This window comes from Chiloscyllium plagiosum, unplaced genomic scaffold (assembly GCF_037043375.1).
Source record: "Chiloscyllium plagiosum isolate Xiang-an unplaced genomic scaffold, Cpla_swu_hap1 HiC_scaffold_27, whole genome shotgun sequence".
NCBI classification, from domain to species: domain Eukaryota; kingdom Metazoa; phylum Chordata; class Chondrichthyes; order Orectolobiformes; family Hemiscylliidae; genus Chiloscyllium; species Chiloscyllium plagiosum.
Window position 1 is genome coordinate 85,662,444 of NW_028270165.1, and position 24,608 is coordinate 85,687,051.

Below are 24,608 nucleotides of genomic sequence, written 5' to 3' on the forward strand. Positions count from 1 at the left end.
CCTCTTTGTCTTTCGTCAGGAAACAGGGTTTATTGGCACAGACTCCACCCCTTGAATTCACCGTCCATTCGATCCAACCGGGGGATCATGGACTGAGACCAAATTGCAACCAGACTAGGAGGGGCCGTACCAGGCACTCTGATGATAAGAACGGCGATAAGAACAACAGAGAAAGGCTGGACTCACTACACTCAGATCAAAGGGCCAGCTGGATCTCCAGTTGAGAGAGAAGTCTGGACAACCAAACCGACAAAAAAACCACTTAAACCTAAGCTAAAAAAGACTTTAAATAACTGATTATATAGTGGCGCGAGCACGGGAGAGTTTCTGTAGTGTTGTATGCTAAGTCTCTCGGTGCTTCAATACCACTGTAGAATGGGAAGAATGTTTAGGTATCCGAAATGAGCTTTTCTAGTCTTAGGATTCTGTCAGGCTATGGTGTGGTCATCTTACTTAGTGATAACGGTTCCAGAAAGTACAAATCTACAAGTTATAGAAACAGATGCCTGCAGCCTACTGGATTGCGGAGATGTAAGAAGTCAGAGGCAATATAATAACTCAGAGATACATCTTAAGTTCTATGAAAAAGGCCCCAAAGCGGGGGCATGGGGTAGAGTTGACGGGAAGGAAGTGTTTTGGAGAGAGACGTGTAAGGGATATCTTTGGGATGGAGGATGTAAAGAATGGCGGAGGCAGGAAGACCGTGAAGGTGATCTCTTGATTAATCCACTCGTCACAGTACACCGGGGTCCCTTCCGGCTAGCTCTTGACTGTCCCGATAAAAAGTGTAACCCTATATATTTAACAATAAAGAAAATGTCATGGCGTGAAGCAGTTTTGGGGGGAGGAACCTGTCAGGTCCAATTAAACAAAACATTTTTGATAGAAATGAAAGCAGACAGGAAGGATTTCTTGGGATGTTGTTTCAATATACACGTGCAAGACGGAACCCGAATAGGGGAAAGGAATAGTAAAGCCCCTTACTCTGACCCTAAGGTGATAAAAATTGTAAAGGTAAACACTTAAAACAGACCATTGAAGTAGAAACAGGATATGGGGATACAAATGCCTGGGTTGATTGGGTAAAGTACACTGTGAAAAGTCTGAATAAAAGCAATTGTTATGCATGTGCCTCTGGGAGACCAATGGCCCAAGTAGTCCCCTTTCCGCTTGGGTGAAAGCGAGACAGGAGGGGCATGACATGCATGATAGCCCTGTATCAGGATGAGACCACACGGAGTAATAAAAATTGTATGCCCCTTCTATTAATGTTCCCTCCCTTAAAGAAGAAAGATTTAAAAATGCTCCCCCCCGTGTTTTCTGCCGTGGTCGGAAATCACACATTTTTTGTAAACAGACAAGGAACAAATCGGTCCAGGTACTTGGGGGAGCTGAAATCATGTACCGAAATTGAGGACGTGACGGAAAAGGACAAGGGAGGGAACTACTCAGCATTAAGGATTCCCCGAGCGGATCTGTGGTGGTACTGTGGAGGGAAAATATTGAGACCAACCCTACCTCCAAATCGGAGGGGCATGTGTGCAATTGTGCAATTGGCAATCCCATTCACCCTGGCATTTGAAACAAAAGAGATAGTAAAGAAAGGGGAATGGAGTAAGAGATCACTATCGGATAATTCGTTTGATGAGCGGATATATCTAGACTCTATAGGAGTTCCAAGAGGGATACCGATGAGTTCAAGGCTCGTAACCAGATCACAGCAGGCTTTGAATCGGCTCTCTTCTGGTGGGTAGTAGTCAACAAAAATGTAGACTGGATAAATTATATTTTCTATAATCAGCAAAGGTTCAATAATTACACTAGAGACACAATTAAAGGCATAGCCGAACTACTTGATGCAACCAGCAGACTGGCCTGTGAGAATAGAATGTCCCTAGATATGATCCTAACAGAAAAAGGGGGAAATTGTGGGATATAGGTCGAGCAGGTTGCTTCTGCAGCTGTAATTGCTTCTGCAAGGTGATGAACTAACTTACACAATTGTATAATTGTTTCAGCAAAGAACTGAGTTAGCTAAACTTGCATGCAAAGATGAAACTATATGAAGGGAGTCAAAGTTTGTGAGCAGATTTGTAGCTCGGGTGCTCGTTGTTGTGGTTCTGTTCGCCGAGCTGGGAATTTGTGTTGCAGACGTTTCGCCCCTGTCTAGGTGACATCCTCAGTGCTTGGGAGCCTCCCGTGAAGCGCTTCTGTGTTGTTTCCTCCGGCATTTATAGTGGTTTGTACCTGCCGCTTCCGGTTGTCAGTTCCAGCTGTCCGCTGTAATGGCCGGTATATTGGGTCCAGGTTGATGTGTTTGTTGATAGAATCTGTGGATGAGTGCCATGCCCTGGCACTCCCTGTGAATTCCCTGGCTATTCTCTGCTTGGCTTGTCCTATAGTAGTAGTGTTGACCCAGTCGAACTCATGTTGCTTGTCATCCGCTGTGTGGCTACTAAGGATAGCGGGTCGTGTCGTTTCGTGGCTAGTTGGTGTTCATGGATACGGATCGTTAGCTGTCTTCCTGTTTGTCCTATGTAGTGTTTTGTGCAGTCCTTGCATGGGATTTTGTATACTACATTGGTTAGTAACATGAACACCAACTAGCCACGAAAGGACATGACCAGCTATCCTTAGTAGCCAGGGAATTCCCAGAGGCATGGCACTCATCCACAGATTCTATCAACAAACACATCGACCTGGACCAAATATATCGGCTACTGGAGCGGACAGCTGGAACTGACAACCGGAAGCGGCAGAGACAAACCACTATAAATGCTGGAGGAAACATCACAGAAGCGCTTCACAGGAGGCTCCCAAGTACAGATGATGTCACCTAGACAGGGGACGAAATGTCTGCAACACAAATTCCCAGCTCGGCGAACAGAATCACAACAATGAAGGGCATCAGTTAAGATTAGGACGAGCAACAATGGAATATGTTACGGACAAGTATATAAGGAGGAAAAGAACACTGAGCCATGCCAGCTCAGCAGATTGCCTTCACATAGGCACCAGAATGAGCCAACTTAGTTGCAAATAAGGGATAAAACAAACAAGAGAAAGGGGCACCAGGCTTAGAGTAGTGGGAGAAGTAAACAAGGGCGGACCACAGCGAGGCAGGGGCAGAATACAATAAGGAATAGTGATAGCGTAATATGCTAGGCTAATGAAGTAAATGGGGAAGTACCGAGAGAGACTCAATTAAACTGTATAAATTGTGAAGTAATTTTTGGATTGGGGTGCCTACTTGTTAGCCACCCATCTTGCAAGTACGTTTCAATAAAATTCGCTGCTTCAGAATTTGACTCGGATTGAAATTTATTGATACGGGAACTTCGTTTCTCACAGGCAGGTGTCTATTTCCTAATGCGTGTTGGGTGTACAGTAGTTATTGTAATAAACAGCACGTTTCCGGAGTCCCCACTTAAATACAGCTGCTGTTTGTCTACTTATCTGGATGTTGGCAATTTCCTCAATTAGATATTGATTCAGGGGCTTGGTGGTGATGGGGAATCTATCCTTGACTGAGGACAGTATCACAGGCACAAAGCATTAGACTTTTAAAAATATTTTTATTGAAAACTTTTCTTTATAAAACTTATAACACTACAAAAATATTAAAATAACATTATAACAACTAACAACAGTAAACCAACTACTAAACTACTCTACAAAACAAATCAAAACTTTACTCATTACAGATCAATAAATTAATAAATAATTCTGCTTGGCCCCAAATAAAAGAACCAAACCAACCATTCAACTTCTGAAATGTCTGCCTAGGAAAAAGCAAAAGGAGCAACAGCCCAGGATATAAGAAGCCAGGAAGAACATTCATTTTAATAAGAGCCACTCGACCTCACCATGATATCGGAAGGGCCCCCCATCTTCAAAGATCTTGTTTAATCTTGTCAAAAAGGTCGACAAAATGAGCCTTAAATAACTGATCAAAGATGGGGGTAACAGAAAGGACTAAGTAAAGAAAACCTCTCTGTGCCCACTGAAAAGCAAACCCACCCTCAACGTCAGATATTCCCCTAAGACACCCCACAGGCAAAGCCTCCGACTTTGAAAAATTAATCTTGTAACCTGAGAAAGAGCCAAATGAATTGATCCACTGTATCAATTGGGGCACTGAAACTACCGGGTTCAAGAGAAAAATAAGAACTTTATCCACATATACTGTGCTCTTATGCGTCTTTGATCCCACCTCTGGGCCGACTATATTGGGGTCCCTACAAATAGTCTCTGCCAGCGGCTCAATCACCAATGTGAAAAGTAAAGGTAAAAGGCCACAGCCTTGCCGACTGCCCCTGCCATGTTAACATTACTAGGCCTTACACTATTGGTGAGAACTGCTGCTGGAGGATCACTGTAAAGGACCCTCACCCATCTAGTAAACACTTCACCTAGGGTATAAAAATGATCTAGACACTCCACCCAGTCAAATGCCTTTGAATCAAGGACATGATAATGAAATATCAAGGCTGCTTGAGAAAAGAAAGCCAGTAAAGTTGCTGAATGACTTCTTGCTGTCCTATTATTTCCAACACTTTTGAAGGCAGCTTGTTCCAGGTCATTGTCACCTAAATGAAGTTTTCCTGCGTACACACTTCAGGTTATCTGGCTATGTGAGGGTTCTCAGGTTTCTGTGTGCTGATCAGCAGGTATCTGGCAATCTACAAGAATTGCCACCGATGTTATGTCCATTTAACTGTACTAAGTGTTCACTTATTTTGTGATTTCTTTTGCAGGAAGACATGCAGAAAGAAATCTGAAAGCAAATGATACATCAACTTCTGACGGAGCCACTTGATTCAATGGGTCTTGAATATCAGCAGCCATTCACATTGAGAAGAAATGTTTGCTTTTGTCTGCATGAGAGATTTTGGACACTGGTGTGGCAGGAAGAATACTGAGACACCCGAGTGAGGGAGATTCAGTGCGCTGACTGTGAAAAGTGCTTCACACCATTTACTCGGCTTGGGGGATCAAAATCTCACCTCTCACAGTGGGGAGAGACTGTGTCGCCATTCTGTTTGTAATTTCAACCCCAAAGTGACACAAGGAAAGCTTCCGCCCCCACCCCCACCTCCATGGTGAAATATGGGGACTGTGAGAAAAGGTTCCCTTCCCTATCGATGCTGGAAACCCACAGACACGTTCACACGGGGGAAGAGGGAAGAGACCTTTCACCCGCTCCGTGTGCGGACAGGGATTCAGTAAGATGGGCCATCTGCAGACACACCAGCGGGTCATGTGGAAGAGAAACCGTTCAAGTGCTCCATGTGCAGGAATGGATTCACTCAGTCATCTACACTGTTGATCCACCAGTGGGTCCACACCGGAGAGAGGCTATTCACTTGCTCTCCGAGCAGTAAGGGCTTCATCCACTACTCCCACCTGTGAATGCACCAGCAAGTTCACATGCCATCACAGGGGATTGAAGGAGTGATGGCTGAGTGCTATTATCGACTGGACTATCAACCCAGTTCTGCAGACCCCTGGGTTCAAATTTCACTGCAGCAGATGACAGGATTGGAATTCAGTCTGAAATCTGGAGTTCAGAATCTCATGATCAAACCATTTTCGGGGAAGGAAACTGCCGTTTTGGGAAAGGATTCACTCAGTCGTTCCAGTTGCATCGTTTACCCTACAAGTGACTCCTGACCCACAGCAGTGTGGTCGACTCTTGACTGCCCCCCAGCCTGGCAAATAAGCGGGAGAATCTTACTTGGAGACAGGGTATAGGTTGAAATTGCTGAGTGAGATAATACTTCCTACGGGTTAAGGCTGTCCCAAGGATCCAATTACAAAGGGAAACTCAGCTGATCAATAGTAAAGGAAGTGGGGTACAGGGGAGTCTGAGCTGTTTAAAAAAAAAGCTACTTTTTGTCCACCTTTGTGCTGGGGAGATCTCAAGTTGTAACAAAGTTAAATCGCAATAAAAGTTACCTGAACCTACCTTTTGGACTCAGAAATTGAAGGCTATGAGGCCCAATGGTTTTTATTTTAAAGCTGCTCATTTCTTTCAGCCTCCAGCGTGAGGTTTCCAATGTCATATATTAGAAGGAGCAGTCAATGTGTAGCTCATATTATTAGAAATTTTGAATTTTTCAGGACTGCAAGTTCATTGTTTCATCGGCATTGTAAAGTTTACTGACAGCAGCTGGACGTGTGGGCTGTGTTCATTGGAAACAAAGTTAAAAATTACACAGCACCAGGTTATAACAATAGGGGTCATCTCAGCTCAGATAATGCATCGACGGCGTGAAGTCAAAGTCTGTCTGTGTTCCAAAGTTAGGTCAGACTGATTGTATTTCTAAAGTGGGAACTACAGAATCTTACATGGATTTATGCAGTTTTTGAGCAATTCAGAATAGATTGGACTACTGCAAGGAAGTGTACAGACAACTGACCAGGAACACGACAGGCAACAGCCAGCCAATCCGACCAAAAAGCACACCCATGAATTAACAACATTGATCAAGACTTTCAATTCAATCCTTCAGAGTTCTCAAGCACCCTCTTCCCATGTATTCTCACGAAGGCAACTTCTACTGCCTTCGTCCCATTGTATCAGGCCACGGGACTGTGTGAGAGAATCTCTCTGGCTATGTTGAAGGCATCTCGAAACCCATTGTACAAGGGACCCCACGCTTCTGTCGCGACACTACAGATTTCTTCCAGAAACTCAGCACCAACAGACCAGTCGAATCAGGAACATTGTTTGTCACAATGAACGTTTCAGCACTCTACACCAGCATTCCCCACCATGATGGCATCACAATAACAGCCTCAGTAATGAACACCAGCAACTGCCAATTTCTGAGCTCTGTCCTACAACTCATCTGCTTCATCCTCGACCACACCATATTCACCTTTGACAACCAGTTCTTCATCCAGACACATAGAACTGCCATGAGGACCAAATTTTCAACCCAGTATGCCAATATTTTCATGCATAGGTTCGAACAAGACTTCTTTTCTGCACAGGACCTCCAGCCAACACAATACACCAGATATATTGACAACATTTCTTCCTCTGGACCCAAGGCGAGGAGTCACTGAAACAACCACACAGTGATATCAACAAGTTTTGTCCCACCATCACACTCACCATGGACTACTCTTTAGTATCTGTCTCATTCTTGGACACATGCATCTCCATTAAGAATAGGCATCTCAGCACTTCTCTGTACTGTAAACCCATGGATAACTTGACAATGCTACACTGCTCTAGTTTCCACACAAAACATATTAAAACAGCCATCCCCTATGGACAAGGCCTTCGCATACATAGGATCGGTTCAGATGAGGAACGTGACAGACACTTGGAAGTACACAAGCATACCTTCAAAGGAACGGGATACAATGCTCAACTCATCAATTGCCAGTTCCAATGTGTCGCAGCGAGAAACCGTAATGACTTCCTTAGGAGACAAACACGAGCTGCAACCAAAAATGGTACCCTTTGTTGTCCAGTACTTCACGGGAGCTGAAAAACTATGACACGTTCTTCACAGCCTGCAACACATTATCGATCAGGATGAGCACTTCACCAAGACCTTCCCCACACCTCCACTTCTCACCTTCAAACCACCAAACTTTAAACAGAACATTGTTTGCAGCAAACTGCCTGGCCTTAAGGCAACATGATACAACCTTGTCATGGCAGAGGCTGCAAAACATGTCAGAGTGTCAACACAACTACACATGGGTTCACCACCCACTATGAGTGCAGCTGGTACTCATGTGACCCCGACAACATTGTTTATCTCATACACTGCAGGCACTGACGCGCTGAGGCATGGTATATTGGCGAGACTGAGCAGAGGCTACGGTAATGGATAAATGGACACTGCACAACAATCACCAGGCAGGAGTGTTCCCTCCCAGTCAAGGAACACTTCAGCGGTCTGAGACATTCAGCCTCGGACCTTCGGGTGACCATCCTCCAAGGCGGACTTCTGGACAGGCAAAAATGCAAATTGCTGAAAATGTGTTGCTGGAAAAGCGCAGTAGGTCAGGCAGCATCCAGGGAACAGGAGAATCGACGTTTCGGGCATAAGCCCTTCTTCAGGAACTTATGCCCGAAACGTCGATTCTCCTGTTCCCTGGATGCAGCCTGACCTGCTGCGCTTTTCCAGCAACACATTTTCAGCTCTGATCTCCAGCATCTGCAGACCTCACTTTCTCCTCAAAAATGCAAATTGGCCAAGCAGAGGCTGATAGCCAAGTTCGGTACCCATGGGGATGGCCTCAACTGGGACTTTGGATTCATGTCACACTGCAGCTGACCCCATTACATTATACACTCTCTCATACACACACATGCTCCTCCAGACCAACACACTCACGCAGACCCTCTCTCATACACAAGCGCTCTCTTATATGCTCACACACACACACAGCCTCTCACAGACTGATAACCCATTACACTCTCACACAGACACACACTCACACCTCACCCCGCTCCCCCATACACACTCGGTTTCCCTTGCGTGCACATGCACAAGTTTGTGGGGTGAATATGTACGTGCAGAATTACAATATATTTTGTTCAAAACCTGCATTAATCCACGTAAGATTCTGTAACTCCCACTTTAGGAATAGAATCAATCTGACCTAACAGTGGGACACAGACTTTAACTTCACACCTTCAATGCATTACTTTAGCTGAGAAGACACCTTTTGTTAAAAGCAATCTTGAGAATGTAACTTTTAAAAAGTTTTGATATTTACATATGAAGGAACAGAAACTATCATGGTCATTCTAAAAGACGTAAGCTAAATTTGTTTAATATTACTCCCATGACACTATAATCCTCTTGCGATAAAGTCTGTGTCTAATTATTCTGCTCCACAACCACCCGATGAAGAAACAGCGCTTTGAAAACTAGTACTTCCAAATAAACCTTTTGGAATACCCTGGCGTTGTGTGATTTTTAACTTTGAAAATCTGTCAGTAATACCAGCATCTCCATGCTGCGCATGCTACTCTGTGTCAGCAACGCAGTGCGCATGTTCACCGGTGTCAGCAAAACACTACGCATGCTCATGCAACAAGCGGAAATGTCCCACGACCTTGTTTTGATGGACCAATGGGACGCTCAGGAGGACCGGATGGCGACTGGTCCTCCTGCCAATCACAGCAAACCCATTGTCAGGATGCGGAAGTTGGACCAAGATGTTGCTGTTCCTCTCTCTGAATTAAGATTGAGCTTCAGTCTAGACCCCAACTTTCTTCCTCACTCCAACATCTGTGAGTGCAGCACTCTCTTTTTTCACCCCCTTTTCAATTCCGGGGTTCAGCTGTTGACTTGCAGGAACTGAAGGGAAACGGAGTGAACCCAGGGAGGGGACAGACTCGGGAAAGTTAGTCCAGGTCAGTTGAAAAACACATGGTAAATACAGGAGAATTGACATTTCGGGCATGAGCCTTTCATTAGAAATGATGTGTGGATGCACAGAGGGCCTCAACGTCCTTCTACACCAGTCAATGCCAGTTGTCAGACAGGTGCAGCAAGCAGTGAGCAAGGCAAGTGGTATTTAGCAAGAGGAATTGAGTTGAGAACTGGTGATGTCTTCCTGCAGTTAGAGCGTCATTGAATATATTCAAGGCTGAGTTCATCTGATTTTTGAACAACAAACAAGTGGATGATTATGGAGGAAGGCAAGAAAATGATTTTAAGACCAATACAGAACAGTTACAGAGTAATACAGCACAGAAACAGACTCTTCAGTTCAAGTAGTCCATGCTGACTATGTTCTCAAACTAAACTTGCCCCACCCTGTGTTTAGCCCATATCCCTCTGAACCTTTCCTGTTGGAGTCATAGAGATGTACAGCATGGAAACAGACCCTTCGGTCCAGCTTGTCCATGCCGACTAGTTATTCCAATCTAGTCCTATTTGCCTGCACTTGGCCCATATCCCTCTAAATCCTTCCTAAATCGGATGCCTTTTAAATGCTCTAATTATACCAGCCTCTACCACTTCCTCTGACTGGTCATTCTGTACACATTACCATTCTCTTGGTGAAAAAGCTGCCTCTTAGGTCCCTTTTATGTCTTTTTCCCCCCTCACCCTAAACCTATGCCCCCTCGTTCTGGACTCCCCCACCACAGGGAGAAGACTTTGTCTATTTACTCAGCCATGCCCCTCTGTAAAGTCACCCCTCAGCCTCCGATACTCGAGGGAAAACAGCCCCAACCTATGTAGCCTCACCCAAGAGCGTAAATCTTTCAAACTTGGCAACATCCTGGTAAATCTTTTTCTGAACGCTTACAAGTTTTAAAACATCCTTCTGATGGGAAGGAATCCAGAGTTGCATGCAATTTTCCAAATGTGGCCTCACCAATGTCCTGGACAGCTACAACATCAACTCCCAACTCCTTTACTCGATGCTCTAACCAATAAAGGAAAGCATACCAAATGCTGCCTTCACTATCCTATCTACTTGCAACTCTACCTTCAAGGAACTATGAACCTGTACTTCAAGGTCTCTTTGTTCAGCAACACTCCTCAGGACCTTACCGTAAAGTGTATAGGTCCTACTCTGAATTGTTTGTCCAAAATTCAGCACCTCACATTTATCTAAGTTAAATTTCATCATTCATGTAATTATCCAAATGTCTTTTAAATGTTTTAACTGTACCTGCATCCACCTCTTTCTCTGGACATTCACTCCACACACAAACGACTCTCTGTGGGGAAACAAAATGGTGCCCCTCATGTCTTTTTTTAAAAATCTTTCTCCTCTCTTCTTCAAAAGTTGCTCCCTAATCTTGAATCCCCACCAAGGGAAAGGATCTCCGCTGTTCACCTCATCGATATCACTCATGATTTTGTCATCCTCTATTAGGTCACCACTCAACGTCCTCTTCTCCAGTAGAAACATTTCTAGCCTATTCACAGAGATGCAGGTATATTCATATTCACTTATGATCTGTTCAATGCTGGTGCAGGCTTGACAGGGTAAATGGCCTGCTCCCAATTCTCTCACTCCTAGTCCAGGACAATAACAGACCATTAAACACAGGAGCAGAAATTAGGCCTTTCAGCCCATCGGGACTGCTCCGTCATTAAATCATGGCTGATAAGTTTCTCAATCTCATTCTCCCACTTTCTTCACGTAACCCTCGATTTCCCTCTTGACACTCAAGAACTTATTTGTCTCTGTCTTAAATATATTCAGTGACCCGGCCTCCACAGCCTTCTGTAGCAGTGAATTCCACATGCTCATCACTTTCTGGCTGAAAAGGTTTCTCCTTATCTTTGTTCTAAAAAGGTTGTCCCTTTACTCTAATGCTGTGCCCTCAGGTCCTAGTCTCTCCTACCAATTGAAGCATCTTCTCCACGAGCACTCTGTCCAGGCCATTCAGTATTCTGTCTGTTTCAATTAGATCTCCCCTGTGTGTGGGCCTGTGTATCAGCACAGACCAGACCCTTCAGGATGAGGTACAGCAGGGATTAGGTTCAGCAAAGTGAGAGTGGAGGGTGTGTGTGTGGGAGATGGAGACTCAACTTTTAGGGAATGAGAGGGGAAAGAAAGAATTGATAGGATGGGCTGATAGGCCAAGGAGTGGCAGAATGAGTTTAATTTAGATAAATGTGAGGTGTTGCATTTTGGTAAGGCAAATCAGGGCAGGACTTACACAGTTAATAGGGAATATTGCTGAACAAAGAGACCTTGCAGGTTCATATTCCTTGAAAGTGCAATTGTAAGGAGACAAGATAATGAAGAAGGCATTTGGTATGCTTTCCCTTATTGGTCAGAGCATTGAGTACGGGAGTTGGGAGGTCATGTTGCGGCTGCACAGGACATTGGTTAGGCCACTTTTGGAATAGTGTGTGCAATTCTGGTGGCCCTCCTATGGAAGAATGTTGTGAAACTTGAAGGGGTTTAGAAAAGATTTACAAGGATGTTGGGTTTGAGTTGTCGGGAGACACTGAATAGGCCGTGGATATTTTCCCTGGAGCATGGGAGCCTGAGGGGTGACCTTATAGAAGTTTATAAGGAGTGTGGATAAGGTGAATAGCAAAAATCTTTTCCTCGTGGTAGGGCAGTCCATAGGTTTCACTTGAGAGGGGAAAGATTTAAAACAGACCTGAGGGGCAACTTTTTCAGTGTGTTTATTGAATGAGCTGCCAGAGGAAGTGGTGGAGCCTGCTGCAATTACAACATTTAAAAGGCACCTGGATGAGTATATCAATAGGAAGGGTTTAGAGGGGTATGGGCCAAATGCTGGCAAATGGGACTAGTTTAATTTAAAATACCTGGCCAGCGCAGACAAGTTGGACCAAAGGGATTGTTTCCATGCTGTATGACTCTGATAATCATTGGTGAAAGCAGAAGTGTCGTTGTGAAGACTGGGCTTTCAGAGCAGCTTTCAAAGATATTTTGCCCTGACTGGGAGCAGAAGTTATAGTGAAATCTTTCATTTGTGAAACAGCAACTGAGTGAGTGAGTACATCCTGGATTTTGGTGGAAAGTGGGAATTCATTGCACTGTGGGGTTGAAGTGCTTTAAGGTTTACTGGCAGTAAGTAAAGTGTGCTGAACAGGGAACCAATGGGAAATGTAGGGTTATAAGTTCGTATTAATAAGAGCAAGAATAGGCCATTTGGCCCATCCACCCTGCTCTGCTATTCATTAAGATTATGGCTTATCGATCCTTTTAAACTGCTCATTTGTGTCAGCCTCCAACACTGTATTTCCAATGCTGTTCATCAGAAGGAGCAGTGAATCAGTAACTGGTATCGTTAGCCTCACGATTTTCAGTACTGCAGGGATAGCATTGTTTCATCAGCATTGTAAAGTTTATTGGCAGCAGTGGGAGGCGTGGGCTGTATTCATGAGAAACAATTCTGCATTTAGATAACACACACACTCTCGTGGGACTTGTCTTTGGATTGGCAGAAGGTGGGAGGTTTTGGGTGCTGTGATCCAGGGCAGACAACTGCGGTAAATCATAGAATACCAACAGTGTGGAAGCAGGCCATTCAGCTCATCAAGTCCACGGCAGTCCCTCCGAAGAGTAAACCACTCGTGCAGCTACCCCACTCCCCCATCACCAATCCAGTTGTTTCTGCTGGTGGGTGAGATTAGCAATAGATGACATGGCCTCAAGATTAAGGGGAGTCGTTTTAGGACAGATGAGGAGGAACTGCTCTTCCGGGAGAGTAGTGACTCTCTGGAACTGTCTGTTCAAGGAAGCAGTAGAGGCAGCTTCATTGAGTATATTCAAGACACAGTTGGATGGGTTATTGCATGGTAGGGAAATTAAGGGTAGTTGGGATAATGCAATGGATCGATCAGCCATGATCTTAATGAATGGCAGAGCAGGGTGGATGGGCCAAATGGCCTACTCCTGCTTCTATTGCTATGAACCTGTAACCCTGTATTTCCCATGGCTAACCCACCTAACCTGCACATCCCTGGACACTGGGCAATTTAGCATGGCCAATCCAAATCAAGGCAGGTGAGCAATCTTGTGATGTGGAAAATGAGCATCAGAGAATGATAGAAAGGGACAAGGAGAGTAAATGTACCAGCTATCAAAGCTGGATTCAGAAGATCACAAAAACTGAAACTAAAAATGGCGTGTCTGAATGTGTGCTGCATTGTAACAAAAGTGAATGAATTGACTGCACACATTGAAGAGAATAATTATGATCTGAGACTCCTTACAGGGACATGGCTTCAGGATGACAAGGAGTGGATCCTGAATATCGAGGGGGTACATGGAATTCAAGTTGAATGGGAAGCCAGTTAAAGGTAAAGGCACTGCCAGTCAAAGCACTGATAACATGGTAGTCTGGTGTAAGCTCGGATTTTAGGTCCTGATTTCCCTGTCCTCTTATCTCCCTGTTCTCACAGAGTAAGATATTGTCTGTTCTCAGCTCTGCTGGATTTCTGCTGAAACTTTGACCCCACTTTTTACACCTTCCGGAACAATGAAACATTCAGTCACTCAAGGCCTGACCCACAACCTCCCAGCCTGTCAACTGAACAGTGTTATCATCGCAGAGAATAAACCAAGAAAAATGGAACAAAATTAGGAATTAAATAGGTTCTTGTTTAATGTTTGTTTGTTAGGACGTAAACCAGAATTAGGTCTCCCAGGATTTTTATTGTGCCCTAAGTGAGGAATTCTCTCTCCCTTACATCTAACTATTAGTACCCAGCTATGATTTATAACAATATTTGCATCAACGGAAATAAAGCATCTGTTATCAAATAGACATAGAAATATACAGCACGGAAATAGACTTTTTGATCCAACACATCCATGCTGATAAGGTATCCTATGTAAATCTAGTTCAATTTGCCAACATTTGGTCCATATCCCTCTAAACCCTTCCTATTTACATACCCATCCAGATGCCTTTTAAATATAATTGTACTGGCCCCTTCCTCTGGCAGCTCAGTCCATAAATGCACCATCCTCTTTGTGAAAACGTTGATCCTTAGGTCCCTTTTAAATCTTTCCCCTCCCACCCTAAACCCTCTAGTTTTGGACACCCCCACCCTGGGAGAAGTGCTTGCCTATTTACCCTGTTTATGCCCCTGTTTTAAAAAATTCTCAAGGTCAGGTTCGTAGGAGAGTAGTCTGACACAGAACAAACGACCAAGAGGCGAGTCTGCTAGAATATGAGCATTTTATTCCCCGCAGCGTCGCCACAACCAGGTCTCATACTTACAACGGGTCTGGCTTATACTCACTCTACATGTTACCGGAACTGGGAGCCGTCAGTTCTCGTAGAGCGGTTGCCAACAACCCACGCTCGGCGGTTAAACGTAACCCCGGAGCAGACTCACCGAACTGGAGACTTTTCCAGCTGATATACTCTTTTCCAGATATAAACATTCATGTGAACAGCAGAGCAAGGCTAAAAAACACATTCCATTCTGGTTACATACAGATAAGAAGATTCACACGGGGAGGTGTGCAATAAGATTCACACAGGACTAAGCAACACCTCCATTCCGGTTAGATTCACACATGTATTGGGACATAATTTTTAACCGTTTCACCACATTCCACTGCTTGGCCCAATACATGTGTTACATTATGATTCACACATGTATTGGGACATAATTTTACACCACATTCCACTGCTTGGCCCAATACATGTGTTACATTATGCTTAATTCAGTTCAATTCGTTTCAGTTAATTTCAGTTCAGTCAATTCAGTGTAGTTCAATTCAGCTCAGTTCAGGTCTGTTCAGTTCAATTCAATTGTGTTCAATTCAGTTCCGTCCATTTCAATTCAATTTAGCTCAGTTCCATTTTGTTCCGTTCAATTTGATTCACTTCAGTTCCACTCAGTTCAGTTCAGTTCAATCCCATTCAATTCTGTTAACTCCGCTTCAGCTTTTTGGACATGCCCACATCCTCCGCTGTACCCCAGGCAAGGGGTTCTTCGGCAGGACTGGGATCCTCTCAAGGGTGGACAGCAGCGACCCTGGGGTTCCTCCGGTCGCCCCCCACCATTTCTCAAACAAACTGCCACGTACATGCCCACATCCATGCCATCCCGGGACGGTCGGGACCTCCACAGTTTGTTCTTCTGGTTTCTTAGTCTTTTTCCAAAACATTGTTCTGTATCAAAATCTCTCCACAATTGCGATTGACCCTGCTCGCAGCGCCAAAATGTTTTAAAAAATTCTCAAGGTCAGGTTCGTAGGAGAGTAGTCTGACACAGAACAAACGACCAAGAGGCGAGTCTGCTAGAATATGAGCATTGTATTCCCCGCAGCGTCGCCACAACCAGGTCTCATACTTACAACGGGTCTGGCTTATACTCACTCTACATGTTACCGGAACTGGGAGCCGTCAGTTCTCGTAGAGCGGTTGCCAACAACCCACGCTCGGCGGTTAAACGTAACCCTGGAGCAGACTCACCGAACTGGAGACTTTTCCAGCTGATATACTCTTTTCCAGATATAAACATTCATGTGAACAGCAGAGCAAGGCTAAAAAACACATTCCATTCTGGTTACATACAGATAAGAAGATTCACACGGGGAGGTGTGTAATAAGATTCACACGGGACTAAGCAACACCTCCATTCCGGTTAGATTCACACATGTATTGGGACATAATTTTTAACCGTTTCACCACAGCCCCTCATGATTTTATAAACCTTGACAAGGTTACCCCTCTTGCCTTTGACGCTCCAGGGAAAGCAGCCCCATATTATTCAGCCTCTCCTTATACCACAATCCTCCAACCCTGGTGACATCCTTGTCAATCTTTTCTGCACCCTCTCAAGTTTCACAACATCCTTCCTACCCTGTAGCAGGGAGACCAGAATCTAATGCAATATTCCAAAAGTAGCCTAACCAATGTCCTGTATAGCTGCATCATGACCTCCCAACTCCGATACCCAATGTATTCTATGGACCAAATAAAATCTCTGCAGTTCAGAAAGAGGCTATGATTTTATTCTGTGTCCCAGTCAATTTTAGTCATTATCTCTGGTGTATGGTGTGTCAGGATGGGATCACTGGTACCAGAATTGCATGCAATATTACAAAAGTGGCCTAACCAATATCCTGTGAAGTGTACCAAACACCACCTTCACTATCCTGTCTACCTGTGACTCCACTTTCAAGAACTATGAACCTGCCATAGAGTCATGCAGCATGGAAGCAGACCTTCGGTCCAACCAATCCATGCCAACTATAATTCCAAATTAAACTCGTCTCTCCTGCCTGCTCCTGGCCTGTATCCCTCCGAACCTTGCCTATTTATGTACTTAAACAAATGTCTTTTAACTTTACCCACATCCACCACTTTTTCAGGAAGTTCATTCCACACATGAACCACCCTCTGTAAAAAATTAGTATTTGAATGGCAAGGATTGAAAGGTTCAGAAGATTTACAAGGACGTTCCAGGGTTGGAGGTTTTCAGCTTCAGGGAGAGGCTGAATAGATTGGGGCTGTTTTCCCTGGATCGTTGGAGGCTGAGGGGTGACCTTATAGAAGTTCATAAAATCATGAGGTCTTTTCCCTGGGGTAGGGGAGTCCAGAGATTGAGGATGAGAGGGCAAAGATTTAAAATTACCTAAGGGGCAACTTTTTCATGCAGAGGTTGGTGCGTGTATTGAATGAGCTGCCAGAGGAAGTGGTGGAGGCTGGCACAATGACAACATTTAAAAGGCCTCTGGATGGGTGTTTGAATAGGAAGGGTTTTGAGGGACATGGGCCAAGTGCTGGTAAATGTGGCTAAATTAATTTTGGATATCTGGTCGGCCTAGACGAGTTGGACCGAAGGGTCTGTTTCCGTACTGTACATCTCTATGACACGGAGGTTGAATAAGTCCTGATCTGATTTGCATTTCCAAAATGCAGCACCTTACATTTATCTGCATTAAACTCCATCTGCCACTCCTGAGCCCACTGGCCCATCTGATCAAGATCCTGTTTTAATCAGAGGTAACTTCCTTCGCTGTCCACTATACCTCCAATTTTGGCATCATCTGCAAACTTACTAACTATACCCACTATGTTCACATCCAAATCATTTATATAAATGATGAAAAGTAGTGGACTCAGCACTGATCCTTGTGGCACATCACTGGCCACAGGCCTCCAGTCTGAAAAGCAATCGTCCACTACCACCCTCTTTCCTCTACCTTCAAGCCACTTCTGTATCCGGTTGATTAGTTCTCCCTGTATTTTGAGATCTTACCTTGCTAACTAATCTTCCATGAGGAACTTTGTTGAATGTCTTACTGAAGTCCATGTAGGTGAAACCCACCACTCTGCCTTCATCAATCCTCTTTGTTACTTCTTCAAAAAACTCAGTCAAGTTTGTGAGACATGATTTCCCATTCACAAAGCCATGCTGACTATTGCTAATTGGACCTTGCCTTTCCAAGTACATGTACATCCTGTCTCTCAGGATTCCCTCCAACAACTTGCCTATCACCGATGTCAAGCTCATTGGTCTGTAGTTCCCTGGCTTTTTTTGACCAGCTTTCTTAAATAGTGGCACCACATTAGCCAACCTCCAATCTTTTGGAACCTGTGACTATTGATGATACAAATATCTCAGCAAGGGGCCCAAAAATCACCTCCCTACCTGCCAGAGAGTTCTGGGGTACACCTGATCAGATCCTGGGAATTTATCCACTTTTATGTGTTTCAAGATATCCAGCACCACCACTTTGGTAATATGGACATTTTGCAAGATGTCACCATCTATGTCCCCACATTCTATATGTTCTTCTCTACAGTAAACAATGATGCAAAATACTCATTTAGGATCTTCCCCATCTTCTCCACTCCACACATAGGCTGCCTTGCTGATCTTTAAGAGGCCCTATTCTCTCCCTAGTTACCCTTTTGTCCTTAAATGTATTTATAAAAACCCCTTCTAAGTCTCCTTTAACATATTTGCCAAAGCTATTTCATGTCCCCTTTTCGCCCTCCTAATTTTCTTCTAAAGTATACTCTTCTAAGGATGCATTCGATTTTTCCTATCCATACTTGTCATATGCTTCTGTCTTTTTGTTAGCCAAGCCCCAATTTCTCTAGTCATTTGCATTTCCTACACCTACCAGCCTTTTCTTTCACCCTAACAGGAATATACTGTCTCTAGACTTTCGTTATCTCATTTTTGAAAGCTTCCCATTTTCCAGCCGTCCCTTTACCTGCGAACATTTGCCCCCAATCAGCTTTTCAAAGTTCTTGCCTAATACCATCAAAATTAGCCTCCCTCCAATTTAGAACTTTGACTTTTAGATCTGGTCTGTCCTTTTTCCATCGTTATTTTAAATCTACTACAATTATGGTCACTGGCCCCAAAGTGCTCCTGCACTGACACCTCAGTCACCTGCCCTGCCTTATTTCTCAAAAGTAGGTCAGGTTTTGCACCTTTTCTGGTAGGATCATTGACATACTGACTCAGAAAAGTTTCTTGTACACACTTAACAAATTCCTCTTGATCTAAACGCTGAACAGAGGCAGTCCCAATCGATGTTTGGAAAGTTAAAATCCCCTACCATGACCATCCTTTTACTCTTACAGCTAACTGAAATCTCCTCATTACAAATTTGTTTCTCAATTTCCCGCTGACTATTAGAGGATCTATATTACAATCCCAGTAAGGTGATCATCCCTTTCTTATTGCTCAGTTCCACCCAAATATCTTCCCTGGATGTATTCCCAGGAATATCCTCTCTAAATACAGCAGTAATACTATCCCTTATCAGAAACTCCACATCCCCTCCTCTCTTGCGCCCACACCATGCTTCTTATAGCACTTGTATCCTGGAACATTGAGCTGGCAGCCCTGTCCGTCCCTGAGCCACGTTCTGTAATTGCTATGATATCCCAGACCCATGTTCCTAACCATGCCCCGATTTCATCTGCCTTCCCTGTTGGGCCTCTTGCATTGAAGTAAATGCAGTTTAATTTATCAGTGCTACCTTGTTCTCTGCTTTTTTCCTTCCTGCCCTGACTATTTGACTCACTCCCTTTCCCAACTGGACGAATCTCAGGTTAATTTCTTTCCTCACTATTTCTCTGGGGCCCATCCCCCACTTACTCATTCAACCCAAAGGACCAGCCACGTTACTATACATCAAGAACATTTCTGAACTGACAGCCAAACTACTACGACCACTAGGACTCATAACAGCACACAAACCACAGCCACTCTCAGACAACAACTCACCAGGACAAAGGACCCGATACCCAACATGAGCAAAACCAACGTAGTGTACAAAATCTCATGCAAGGACTGCACAAAACACTACATAGGACAAACAGGAAGACAGCTTACGATCCGTATCCATTCGCCGTTCACCTGCTCAGTGTGCGGGAAGGGGTTTGCGAATTCTTCCAACCTGCGGGCACACCAGCGGGTCCACACGAGAGAGAAGCCCTTCACGTGCTTGATGTGCGGGAAGAGGTTCACGCATTCATCTGCACTGCTGATCCATCAGCGGGTCCACACTGGGGAGAGGCCGTTCACTTGCTCCGAGTGCGGGAAGGCTTTCCATCGTACAAGCAACTTGCGGAAGAATGAGCGGGTCCACACGGGGGAGAGACCCTTCAGGTGCCCCAAGTGCGGGAAGGGGTTCAGTCAGGTGGGCGACCTGCAGAATCATGAGCAGGTCTACACGGGGGAGAGGCAACTCACCTGCTCTGAGTGTGGGAAAGCCTTCGGTCATGTGGGCGACCTGCGGAGGCACCAGCGGGTCCACACTGGGGAGAGGCCGTTCACCTGTCCCGAGTGCGGGAAGGCCTTCCGTTATGTTAGTAACCTACGGACCCACCAGCGGATCCACACAGGGGAAAAGCCATTCACCTGCCCAGAGTGCGGGAAGGGGTTCCATCATGTGGGCAACTTGCGGAATCACGAGCACGTCCACACTGGGGAGAGGCCATTCACCTGCCCTGAGTGCGGGAAGGCCTTCGGTCATGTGGGCATCCTGCAGAGGCACCAGCGGGTCCACGCGGGGGAGAGGCCATTCACCTGCCCTGAGTGCGGGAAGGCCTTCTGTTATGTGGGTGACCTGCAGAAGCACCAACAGGTCCACACCAGGGAGAGGCAATTTGCCTGCTCAGTGTGTGGGAAGGGGTTCAGTCATATGGGCAACTTACGAAAGCATGAGTGGGTCCACACAGAGGAGAGGCCCTTTACCTGCACTGTGTGCGGGAAGGGATTCATCAATTCTTCCAGCATGCTGACTCACCAGCGGGTCCACACCGGGGAGAGGCCATTCACCTGCTCTCAGTGTGGGAAGGGTTTCACCCACTCCTCCTACCTGCAGAAGCGCCAGCAAGTTCATTTGCCATTGCAGGGGGATTGAAGGAGTGAGTGCCATTATCGACTGGACTATCAACCCAGCTCTGGGGACTCCCGGGTTTGCAGGGAAGATCTGAAGCTGTAACAAGGTTGGGTGGCAATAAAGGTTACCTAAATATACCACCGGACTCAGACTCTCATTAAAACTGAGCTCCAGCAGATTTTTGTTTTCATGCTGCTCATTTCTTTCAACCTCTAGCACTAAGTTTCCAATGTTGTGTATCAGAAGCTAATATTGTTAGGAACTGTTACATTTTTCATCTCTGCAGCTGCTGCATCATTTCATCAGCATTGTAAAGTTTACTGGCAGCAGTGCAAGGTGTGGGCTGTATTCACTAGAAACAAAGTTTAAAAACCACATAACAGCTGGTTATAGTCCAACAGGTTTATTTGGAAGGACTAGCTTTTGGAGTACTCCTTCATCGGGTAGTTGTGGAGCAGGATCATAGGACAGAATTTGTAGCAAAAGATTAGTGTCATGCAACTGAAATGGTATATTGAACAAATCTAGATTGCTGTTATGTCTTTCACCTTTTAGAATGGGTTGCAGGTTTAGGTTCATTAATACGTAAATCACAGAACTACTTTTAAGTCACATTCTCGACGTAACTTAAGGTGACATTTCGGCTCAGACAATGCATTAAAGTTGAGGTCAGAGATCATCTGTATCCCAATCTTGAGTCAGACTGGTTCTATTTCCAAAGTAGGAATTCATAAAATATTGCGTGGATTGAATACCTGCAGACTGTGTGCTTTTTGAGCAAAACTGAATGTAACTGCATATATAATTCTGCAAATTCTGCAAGGTAGAAGAAAGAGGGTAGTGGTGGAGGGTTGCTTTTCAGACTGGAGGCCTGTGACCAGTGGTGTGCCACAAGGATCAATGCTGGGTCCACTACTTTTCATCATTTATATAAATGATTTGGATGTGAACATAGGAGGTATTAGTTAGCAGGTTTGCAGATGACACCAAAATTGGAGGCATAATAGACAGTATAACAGGATCTTGAACAGATGGGCCAGTGGGCTGAGGGTAGGCAGATGGAGTTTAATTTGGAGATGGAGATAAATGCAAGGTGCTGCCTTTTGGAAAAGCAGGACTTAGACACTTAATGGTAAGGTCCCAGGGAGTGTTGCTGAACAAAGAGACCTTGGAGTGCAGATTCATAGCTCCTTGAAAGTGGAGTTGCAGGTAGACAGGATAGTGAAGAAGGTGTTTGGTATGCTTTCCTTTATTGGTCAGAGCATTGAGCATTGGTTAGGCCACTGTTAGAATATTGTGTGCAATTCTGGTTTCCTTCCTATCAGAAAGATGTTGTGAAACTTTTAAATCTTTTCTGAACCCTTTCAAGGACGTTGCTAGTGTTGGAGGGATCGAGCTATTGGGAGAGGCTGAATAGGCTGGGACTATTTTCCTTGGAGGATCAGAGGCTGAGAGGTGACCTTATTGAGGTTTATAAAATCATGAGGGGCATGGATAGGGTAAATAGACAAAGTCTTCTCCCTGAGGTTGGGGAGTCCAGAACTATAGGGCATAGGTTTAGGGTGAGAGGGGAAAGATATAAAAGGGACCCAAAGGAGCAACTTTTTTCACACAGGGTGGTGTGTATGGATGGAGCTGCTGGAGGAAGTGGTTGAAGCTGGTGCAATTACACCATTTAAAAGGCACCTGGATGGGTTTATGAATAGGAAGGGTTTAGAGGGATATGGGCCAAGTGCTGGCAAATAGGACCAGATTAGATTAGGATATCTAGTTGGCATGGACAAGTTGGACTGAAGGGTCTGTTTCCATGCTGTATATCTCTATGACTCTGACTCTAAATGCAAGTTCACCCCATAGTATGTGTGTGCATGTGAGTTTGTGTGAGAGTGTGTGCTTAAGAGTGCATGTTTGTGTATGTGCATGTGAGGTAAAGTGTGTGTGTGATGGGAGTATAAGCCTGTCAGAGGGTGAGAGTTTCGGAGGAGGGCGGGGGGGTTGTGGGGGTTGGTGAATGTGTGTGTCTGAGAGGGGTATGGATAAAAGCAAGGGGTTGCATCTTGGTAAAACAAACAAAGCAGCACTTGTACAATTAATGGTAGGGCCCTGGGTCTTGATGTAGAACAGAGATACCTGGGGGTTTCAGCACATAATTCTTTGAAAGTTACACCACTGGTAGACAGGGTGGTTAAGAAGGCGCTTAGCACATTTGCCTTCATGCTTTGGACTTTCTCACAAATATGGTGCACCAAAAGACAGAATTTTTATAAGACATGGCAGCCCTTTTTGAATTATCTGGAAGCAGATTTGTCTGCCATTTTAATTAGGGCCTTTGTGTAGCCATGTTGGTTTGGTTTAGTGAACTCTATGCCCTGACAGGAAGAATTTCAAACAAATGTTGGGGTAATAATTGATGCTCTTGAAGATTGAGAGCTATGGTCTTATTGCACATTATTTATTGATCTGTAGTGAGTATAGTTTTGATATGTTTTGTGTAGTAGTTGGTTTACTGTTATTGTTGTTAGAATGTTATTTTCATATTTTTATAGCTTTATCATTCAGAAAAAGGTTGCAATAAAAGTATTAAAATGTCTAATGCTTTGTGTCTGTGACATTGTTATCAGTCAAGGATAGTTTCCCTATCACCACCAAGCCCCTGAATCAGTATCTAATTAAGGAAACTACAAACATCCATAAGTAGAGAAAACAGCAGCTGTATTTAAGAGACAGAAGGTGAGGTGTTTTTTCTCCAGGCGTCAGGTGGTTAGAGTTTGGTGGTGGTGGAGGGAGAGTTAAAATGATCGGCCACAGGGCAGTGGAGTCATTTAATTTCAGTGTCCCAGAGCTGGTCTCTAAAATGTTCTGCAAGTTGGCCTCCATTCTCCCCAATGTAGAGGAGACCAGGTAGAGAACTGGACATATTTATAAGATTTATTTATTTATAAGTTGTATAAATCTTAATCTCCCAGAGTTATTTTCTAAAAAAATTTAAATTAAATTGGGCGACAATGAAACAGTTTGTTGATCAGACTTGAATCATCACCCTCAAATGAGACAATGCCATTGACAGCAGTGAACAGCTGTTTTTGTTAAAAAGCACAAGTTCTTGATTTATTTTCACAACTTACTGATATTCACATCCGCACATTCAATGTCAAACTCTGACATCAGAAATGACATGACACCATTAATTTTTTCTTACAATAATCCAACAAACAAATTAATAACACAGTGAATACCAAGTCCGATTAATATGAAATTAAATTTGACCAAATAAAATGTAAAATCAAATGGGAGATAACAAATGGGGGAAGGGCATAAAGCAAGAAATGCAGCATCATAGAAGGTGCTCCTCCAGGGAGTGTATTTTACCAACTACAACTGCTCAATATAAACAAACACTCTGACATGACCCTCCGGTTTTAATGTAAACCATAGCCCCATACAGTAGGTACCATTTAAATAAGTTAATAGATACAAGCCTTGAGCAAATCCAGCCTCCAGCCGGACCCCCCGCTTCTTGGAGCTCGGACCTTCCTCCAGCTCCGGGGGGTTGTTGAGCTCCTGGGCTCCGGCCGCCGCCGAAGAAGCCGCGGGCGCCGGCTCTCTCTCCTCCACCGCCGACATTTTTAATTTGTTTTCTCGTTCACCCGGTAACCGTCACCTCCCCCTTCCCGGGCCCCGGGAATTATACACAAATAAACAATAAACCCCACCGGGGACTGTCTCCTTTTCTTCACAACTTTTGTTTGAAAAGTTCCGGCTTTAATTTGAAATGTATTTTAAAGGTATTT

The 24,608-nt window shown here is 44.4% G+C and overlaps 1 protein-coding gene and 1 long non-coding RNA gene across 2 annotated transcripts; both read left to right on the forward strand.

Annotated features, from left to right (window-relative positions):
• Nucleotides 1-9,222: 9,222 nt before the first annotated feature.
• Nucleotides 9,223-14,006, forward strand: LOC122545407 (uncharacterized). Its single transcript, XR_015751647.1, has 3 exons — nucleotides 9,223-9,268; nucleotides 13,689-13,784; nucleotides 13,887-14,006. It is a non-coding gene; the product is annotated as an uncharacterized LOC122545407 (long non-coding RNA).
• Nucleotides 14,007-16,498: 2,492 nt separating this feature from the next.
• On the forward strand, nucleotides 16,499-22,116 carry LOC148144837 (uncharacterized). The gene is made up of 2 exons (XM_087975444.1): nucleotides 16,499-16,523; nucleotides 19,838-22,116. Exons 1-2 carry the CDS (start codon nucleotides 16,499-16,501, stop codon nucleotides 20,836-20,838), a joined length of 1,026 nt encoding a protein of 341 aa, XP_087831570.1. The 3' UTR covers nucleotides 20,839-22,116.
• The last annotated feature ends 2,492 nt before the right edge of the window (nucleotides 22,117-24,608 follow it).

What these genes read in the sequence shown, in the direction of transcription:
- LOC148144837 (XM_087975444.1), top strand. Translation starts at nt 16,499, where the DNA reads ATGGTGTGTCAGGATGGGATCACTG. An exon ending in GTGTCAGGATGGGATCACTG is followed by an intron (nt 16,524 to 19,837) that starts GTACCAGAATTG and finishes TCACCTGCTCAG; the next exon opens with TGTGCGGGAAGGGGTTTGCG.